Here is a 9,087-nt window from a genome sequence, read left to right on the forward strand (position 1 = left end):
ATTTATTAAAAAAAAAAAAAATAAAATAACAAATTATCTTTACAAATACCTGAAGTCCAAATAAAAATTACAAATGTCTAGTCTGATCCTGGAATGCATCCTTTTTTAATAGCACAGTTAAATCCAAGTTAAATCCAAGAACACTTTAGAATAAATTCCCACAATAAAATCCACAAGAATAATTAATAATCCAAGCTCCAATAAATCACTTAATTTCCAAGTTGAATAATACTCCAAATATATTGATTTCTAAAAGATCACTGATGACTTAAAAGGTAACTGATGACTTAAAGATCACTGATGACTTAAAAGGTAAAGGTAATGAAAAATGTCAATCTATATATATTAACTAAGAAGTTTCTAGAATAGTCTTCCATTTACTACAGTAATCATAATCTAGCAACTTCACCAATAAAGATCATTCCAGAAGTTTCTATCTAAATATAATGCATGAGTTTTCTACAATAGTTAAGAACCTTCTAGTACATACATGTAGTTTATGTTCTAAAAATAGAACAATGATAATATTGGAAAAACCAACTGGTCAGATACAAACTATATACATGTAATATGTTGCATACATAACATTACTTGTACGACATCCAAGTAAATATTTTGTATAACCTTCACATTTTTATCTTGATTCTGATCTTAACTTTAAAGCTGGACAAATTATTCTTGCAATCAAGTACAAAGCTTGTGTATGCCAAGTTATTCTTAGTTATTTCAAAATGCGGGAATAGCAAAATTGTTGACCGGACACAAACATTATTGCATTTTATTAAGTACGGCCTAGATCTTTGAGCTACAGACTTGGATTTATGATTTATATAGTGTTAAAAAAATTCAAAATCTATCCATAAATATCCAAGTTATCGACCGGACACACACAAAGTTTGGACGGACGGAATGACTAATTGACAGAAAGATGCTGCAAAACTTAATGCCCACCGAACTTGATTTTGGCGGGGAACAATTTTATTCCTTTTATATATATTAATTACAATTTTAATGTTTGTGCCCTTATGCGTAAAACATTGTATTAGCATGTGGAAGTCTCAAAAAAGTCAACGCATTCTTGTTTCTCACAGGAACACTTTCGTAGAGCATCTGTACTTTGGAAAGTATCGTGTTAACTGTTATATAGGCTTTTCAGAGTTTTCTATCAGCCAATTTTAACAACATAAATTACTTTACTCATGAACTTCTACGGAATATAAAACAAGGCAATATCAGTAGCTTATACTACTATTTTATATTGACTCATGTGATTTCAGTGGTGAAACAGGTACAATGGTAGTTACTACAATCAATAATTAATTCTGGGTTGTTCGTCACCAGTATGCAATACAGATGAAATTAGTTCTAGAAAAATGTTCTCATAAACGTGTCATTGGATTTAGTATAATAGCGCTTATGATTTGTACAAATTAATTAAATTAAGGATTTTTTAAGCAGTAGATTATGCAACCCTAGATATAAACTTATCACTACATGTTAATTATGGATAAAATAACATTGTTTATGATAATATTAAAAGCTCTTGAGACATCGCTTGGACAAACATACACTGAAATGGACTCTTTGCTAGGACATCTTTTCAATGAGACAAGATATAACAAATATCTTAGACCTTTAGAAGACCAAAGTCACGTAATTCAGGTAATTATATTATATTTTGTGTGTTATTTTTCTTTTCTCATGGCTTTATTATCCCCCCCTATGGAACATAAACTACTTTTTAATAAGGTCTTTGAAAGTGCTTTGTGACTCTAGTAATTCTTCTAGGTGTGTATCGTCGTGGTCTTTGGTCTGGTCTTAATTATTTAAAAAAAAGTTGACGGCTTTGTCTGTACGTGTAGATGGATGTTAAACACACTTGTGACAAGTCTATTAAAAAGCTAAATTTAAGGTGTACGAATTATTTTTATTTATGTTATAAACACTTAGAATAGAATTATTAAATCAACATAATAAAAATATATACAATGAACAGAATGATAACTTGAAAAACATAACAAAAGTCATCTGGTTATCCGGAACTCGGCAAATGTGGGGCTTTCCAAGCTAATCCCCCGGTTGTAGCTTTACGGTACACTACCGGTCACAAAACAAAAGTCACCATTCGAAGCTGTAACTGTATAAGATTGTGTAATTTTATTTTTTGCTGGGGCAGAAACCCAAAATATTCTTAATTCCGGTGTAAGTTTATTTTGTAAAGGTTTTTTATACGTTTTGTCCAGTTTGAAATAATTTTCCTGAGAGTAAATGCCGTGTATATGCGATATATAAAGTTTAAAAATGTCCGATCTATTTTCATGGAAGAAATATCTTTATTCTTTACAATTTTCTTTTGATTTAACCAAGTCGGCGACTGATATTGAAATTACACAGTTCATTCATAAATGCTATAGAAATGAAAAAATAAGTATATGAGAAAATTCTATAAATCCGAGAGCAAAATTTAAATATATTTTTACAATGTAAGTTATGTTGGCAGTTTATCTTTGCATTGATATCTTAAATATATTTATCGTATGTATTATCAGCTACAGAATAACAAATTCAAAATTATTTTTCGTGACCTGTTGTAGGTAAACTTTACACAGTATGTAAAAAGCATCGAGAATCTAGACATCTCGTCAGGTGAGCTTCTTATAACTGGATACTTCGAAATAAAATGGACTGATGAAATGTTGACTTGGGACCCTGCTCTTTTTGGAGGTAGAGAAAAAATACAGTTGCCCAAAGATAAGTATTGGAAACCAGAGATTTCCTTAACAGACGGACCGGCAAATGAGGACACTTCAATTTATGGGAGCGGCTTCTATCCCGCATGGGCCACTTACCAAGGGATAGTAATGATCATTGCTGCAGGCAGTTACAAGACGAAATGTATTGTTGACACAACATTTTATCCTTATGATATGCACTCGTGTTATTTCCAGTTCATCGTGTCTAATTATGACTCTACAGAACTTATGATATCTTCTCCTTCACCCGATATTCATTTTAGTGATTTCAAAGAAAATGGTGAATGGGAAGTTAAAAGTACAGATACAAATGTAATGCTGGTAAAAGAGAAAAACATAGACAGTGTGGGTATACCAATGTATCAGTCATCGTTTTTGTTAAAAAGAAGGTCCAAATTTGAAATGATAAATTCACTTACACCGATCATGTTTATGTTATTTCTGAATATTGCAACTTGTTTCGTTCGCCCTGAATCCGGTGAAAGGACAACGTTTGCAATAACGCTATATTTAGCATTAGTTTTTGCAGCAACATCATTAACAGAGACAATACCTAGAAATTCATTAAAAATGCCGATGATTTCGTATCAACTGCTTTCGGTTAATATCATCAATACGGTTGGCGTTTTATGGAGCATATTTATTGTTAATTGTGCAAGTAAATCTGTGGCTCATAGATATCTGCCAAACTTTCTTCTGAGGATGATTACAAAAAGGAGACATAAAAGCAAAAACAATATTAAAATGGTTCCTGTAGAAAATTCAGTTGTATCGATATTGCCTGTTGAGGGTACGGATATTAGTGATGGTCAAAAGGAAGAAGTATGTAATGAACCACAATCTGCTAACATAACTGGACAAGAGGTGGCGGAAGTTCTCGATACAATTTATTTCTGGATGATCATTATTTGTATTATTTTAACAAATGCCATTTACAGTGCATTTGTGTACAAAAGTTGGTTTCAGTTAGATGCATCAGGGAGTTGTGTTTTTTACGTAATAAACACGCTCTCTAAGCCAAGTGAGTCGACTAGTCGTTTGTCTCTCCTCTTTAATTCATTGGAAGTCGGTAACTTGTGGAAAATTGGTCATTGATTGCTGATAATCCAGGAAAGCCGGTAAGGTGTGTCAACGGCCGGGATATGACAAAAATTATGTTGAAATCAGCTAAAATAAGACAGAGACAAAAACTGTTCATGTCTTAAGCAAATCATATATTACATAAATTATAGAAAAACAATCAAACACGCAACAACAAAAAACAACAAATGTATCTTTATAATAGCAAATATCCTACTGATAGATTATTCTTTAATAAAATCTTCATTTAAACAATTTTATAATTCAACTTTATAAAATGCTAGCATTATTAATAATTTTATTCAAACCATTGATTACTGTTTACTGATTTTTCAGACATAAAGTTAATGAAATTTTGTTTTGCCACGATTAAATGATATTATTTGAGATATTTCGTTTAATTCGAAAATCTTTGTGGCAAATTATGAACATGGCGTTTTTATTAAACAGTCAATTATCACAGAAACGTTTGGAATTTTAAAGGGAATCCACAGAAATCTTTCGATATCACAATACAGAATTTTTTTCGTACCATTTGATGTACGTCTATACAAATTACTTTTGTGCCAACTTTTAAATCATTTGCTTGGTTCTTATACAGAATTTCTTTCGTACCATTTGATGTACGTCTGAACAAATTACTTTGTGCCAACCTTTAAATCATACACTTGTTTCTTTTTTCCAGAATAATAATACCTTAGAGATGAAAAGCGTTTCAACGCTCTTCCTCAAATCGAAAGAACCACATACAAATATGCTTGTAATTTAATTCTAATTATATATGATTAGCATATCTTCTTCGTTTGTAATTGAGCTACATAAGAAATACAAAACTTATGTTTTTTATGCTTTCGTAACTCAGAAGAATTCCTTTTTAATGCATTCTCTTTTTCAGCAGCTTATAAATAGGACGATGTTCTTTATTTTGATAATGTTACATGTCCTTTTTGCAATGACTATTCCTTCCCCATAAATATTAAATACATACCAAAATGTTTTCTTTGCTATAAAACCCCAATGATTAAACGACTTCGATATTTGGGCTATATTAATAATAATTGTATCTTTTGATTTGATCATGTTTAGAAGCCGTTTTTTTGTGTTTGTTGTTTTAATATTCAGTGTTACATTTTGAATAAATATTGCAATAAACTTGTTATCGGTTCATATCATATGTAACAAATATTTACCAAATTCAGGTGGCGATACCACGTGACATTAATGATTCAAAACAAGCCTTTTTTGTCCGAATCAGGTATGGTTTGATCAATATCGTTGCTGATTAAACCCAGCTGATTTGGAAAAGATAATTTGCAGAGTACCCGTACTTGTAAAAGCTAACCACGGTATATCAAGCTTACGATACCCCTTGAATTGTCTTTGAGAACATTTATGTACAGTTACTTTTTATAACTGTGACAGAAGGATAGGTAAACACTCGAAATAAAAGCAAGCGGATTCTAACAAGTTCTCTGTTCTTTCTCTCTGCAGGATTAAATAATATTTAACATAAATTATTGATTTGATTTTTGCGAATAGACTCGGTTTGATAGAGTCTGTTCATGAGGGATGGCAGAAAAGCTAAACAGCCTTCACGCTCCTGACGCGTTGGTAAGCGGTACTACATAAACACTTTATATCCTTGAATCAATGTACCGTACCGAAGGACGAGAAAAATTACCAGCACTTAGATAAAGCACGGGTCAAAATTTTACAGCAGGCACTTAGCGCCTGCTGCTTTTAATTTGCGCAATGAAATATTCAAAAAGAGGGATGTATTAATACATCATCGAGCTTTTTACATTTTGAGAAGTGTTTTCATAACAGTATTTGCTTTGCTGTCATTCAATTAATTCCATTTTGTATGACAACCATTGTCATTAACTATATTATTATTTTAAAACTATTAAAGTTGTGTTTTCACCATAAGCCATTATATAGCAATTCTATGTATGCAAATCACTTGTTAAATCCATAAATGTGTGATGTTTTATAACGTCTAGCTCATTATTCACGAATTATAAAAGATGAAAGAAAATCGTTTTTTTTCCATAAAATGCAATAATTTTAAATGCCTGTTCGGAAAATAAAAAAATAATTTATATAATAGTATAAGAGATAACTAGAAAAGTATTTTAAAAAATTACAACTTACTTTATATGCATAATATGCAATGAATGATTATTTGATTATTAAGTTTTTTTAATGTTATTTATTTTCTTATAAAAAATTATTAATTCCTGCCTTCAATGATAAAATGTTCTTTTAATTTTAACACTTTTCTTTCATTTTTCAGAAAGAATAAGGTAAATCTTTCGATTTTGCCTTACCACAAAAAAAGAAAGAAAAAAAGAGAAAAAAAGGAAACAAACAAATCACACTTCTATGTCCTATATTTTAACCACCGTTGTTTATCATAATTGACGAAATCCTCCGATTTACTGCCAAAAACAGAACAGTTTTTTTCAATAGCAAGAACTTCTTATCAAAATACCTAAACGGTTTTCTGATACAGTTTTGTTCATTATATATAACTACTATCATACAACTTGTTGACAATTACATATACAAGATTATTCCACTCTAATTGCTTCTCTCATATGATAAACAAAATCAACAAGGAAAGACGGCGTTCAATGAACGCAAAATAAGAAGAAAAGAATCAGAAGTCTTATACACACTGCATATTCTTATAATTCAAATGTTTGAGATCGGGGAGATAAGTTTAGAATATTTAAATAAATATGTATGTGAGTACATATATGAAATTATTTTGATATTGTGTACTAGGCGTTTGAATTAAATACCAAACCATATGACAACTTTCTAAAAAATTCTGTTATCACTTTCTCCTGAAATTTACTGAGGTAGAACATCTTTGGAAGACCTTGAGTAGGTTAGACCATCTGTCGACACTCCTAAATCGCAAAACATAAACGTTGTTGAGCGAATCTCTTATTCAGATGAAACTGATTTATTTTAAAGATTTTTCTATTTGAGTACATGGATAGGGAGTATAATATTATTTTGTGTACGCTCTTATTCAACAATAAGTTCAAATAGATGCACTATAGAGTTATAACTAAATTGCAGGATACCCTTTGTAATTGAGTAAGTTTTACTCCATATTGTTTTATAAGAGTACAATGGAACAAAAGCTATGTGGGATGCTCTAGGGACATTGTGCTTTTCGAACGATGCCGATAAATTTAGAAGAATATGTATGAAAGTTTCTGTGAGCGACGCTGCTTGTTCCTATGTAGTAACCCAGGACAATATGAAAAAGAGGTAGACTTTCCAGCCGTCATTGAGTATTATAGACTCACGTACCATAGCATCCTTCCATACTTTGTCCACTTTAAATACTACAGTAACATTAAGATTACACGTGAGCAGTTTATGGTAGAAAATGATACCAATCTTTAGTGACAGATATCGTGTTAATAAGACAGTTTCCATAACGCCATGTTAAATGTATTTATTTATTTTTTTAACCAAACCATGACCTTTATCTTAACCTATCGCCTCTAATGTCAGTAAATATCGGCGTAGTCGCAAGTGCTGGTGACAAAACACTTATCACTGTGTCTTTGGCTTGTGATTTTTGTATACGACAATATTATGCAAACCCGCACCTTGAAGTCGGATAAGAAATAACATGTCATTATACGCAATATTTTATCATCAAAATAAGTTTGTTTCCAAGTTGATCTAATACATAGTATGAGACAGATGCCTACACTTATAGAATGATCGAAACATGAAACGATTAATACAAAGTCATCCTAATTGTTACAAAATGTCAGAATAATAAATAATTTTCGTGTGTTTTAAATATATTTTTATTAACAAAAAATGAACAATGTTTGGTTAAATAACCATGAACAGACTCAATCAAACCGGGATTTGCAATTTCATATCATATTGTTGCTTTCGGTGCTTCAAAGGTATAACCTCCTTTCCAGATTCTGACATGTTTGAGTCTACAAGTGTTTCAGAATATCACAAAAAATCTATAACACTAACAATTAAGGTGAATGAAACTTTTTTTTCTAAATATGATTATTTATCGAAAATCAGCATAGTGGTATATTATGGAGGGGTTTTTGGTTCAAAAATAAGAATATATCAGCTACTTAACAAAACATCGTCTATGAATTTTATGAACGATGGTACCACCTTGAATTTTAAACTTTAAAGTGGATTTCTAAAAGATTGCAAAGATAAAAAAGTTATTTCCCAAAAGACAAATCCTTTTCATCCATTAATTAATCCAGCCACATACAAACAAACTAAACAAAAACAAAACAAATAATAACAACAAACAAAATTAACAAAAAACGTGGGTACCATCCGTAAATAGTACAAATGTCTTATAATTACAAATATATTTGATATAACACCAAGTTTTCTTTCAAGAGTGGTTTTCAGATAAACAGTTATTTCTATAAACATATGAAATTTTATAGATTTCACATCTGTATTCATTGGCAATCCGCCTGTATCTTTCATTCCACGATAGAAACTTGTTGATGAAATTAAAACGGCATTCTTTAACGTTCCAAATACAGAATCTGCATGTGAAAATAGAGCCTGTAGTGTGACATAGTAATCCAAATAACTGTATGATTCGTCGCCATTTGGTTTCCACCGATCCAATAGAATCAGTCAACGAAAGAAATTCGTAAATAAAGAAAGGCAAATGAAGACAAAAATTCAAGGTTGCTAATTTCAAAACTACTTGAGTAAACCTTGATATGAGTTTACCACTTTGTCGGTGGCGTTCCTTTTTGTTCATTTGAAGAAGGACAACGGTTGAAACTTGTGCCGAAATAAACATGAGACAGAAAATAACAGAGAGAACTAACTGTGACAGTTGTACTGCGTAAGCGCACAGCAGAAAGTTGTTTGACTCGCATGAGTGTTCTCCGTTTATCACGATGTAAATCCATGACAAACAAGTCATAATGATGGGTATTGTCCAGTTGAGAAGTGTCCATATTTTGACGTGTTTGTTTGTAAGTAAGTAATTGTAACGTAATGGTGAGATGACAGACACTGCTCTATCTGCTGCTATATGGGTTAACGTTGCCCAATACACCGTTTGGCAAGTCCGAACTATCGTTATTCTTACAGCATGTACAGAGATACTTGGAGAGGCGAATATTGTAAGCTGATTTATCCCTATATATAATGAAATTACTAAGTCGCTGGCAAGAAAACTTATGTTTGTACATTCTATTTTGAATGGTAT

General features: G+C 31.3%; 1 protein-coding gene across 1 annotated transcript; it reads left to right on the forward strand.

The window, feature by feature from the left end:
• Positions 1-2,693: 2,693 nt before the first annotated feature.
• On the forward strand, positions 2,694-3,848 carry LOC132742540 (neuronal acetylcholine receptor subunit alpha-6-like). The gene has a single exon (XM_060730978.1). It carries the CDS (start codon positions 2,694-2,696, stop codon positions 3,846-3,848), a length of 1,155 nt encoding a protein of 384 aa, XP_060586961.1.
• The last annotated feature ends 5,239 nt before the right edge of the window (positions 3,849-9,087 follow it).

Source organism: Ruditapes philippinarum, unplaced genomic scaffold (assembly GCF_026571515.1).
Source record: "Ruditapes philippinarum isolate M1 unplaced genomic scaffold, ASM2657151v2 ctg3676_1_1_1_1, whole genome shotgun sequence".
Classification (NCBI taxonomy): Eukaryota; Metazoa; Mollusca; class Bivalvia; order Venerida; family Veneridae; genus Ruditapes; species Ruditapes philippinarum.

Excerpts from the sequence above, each read along its gene's own strand:
- LOC132742540 (XM_060730978.1), top strand. The coding sequence starts at position 2,694 with ATGTTGACTTGGGACCCTGCTCTTTTTGGAGGTAGAGAAAAAATACAG.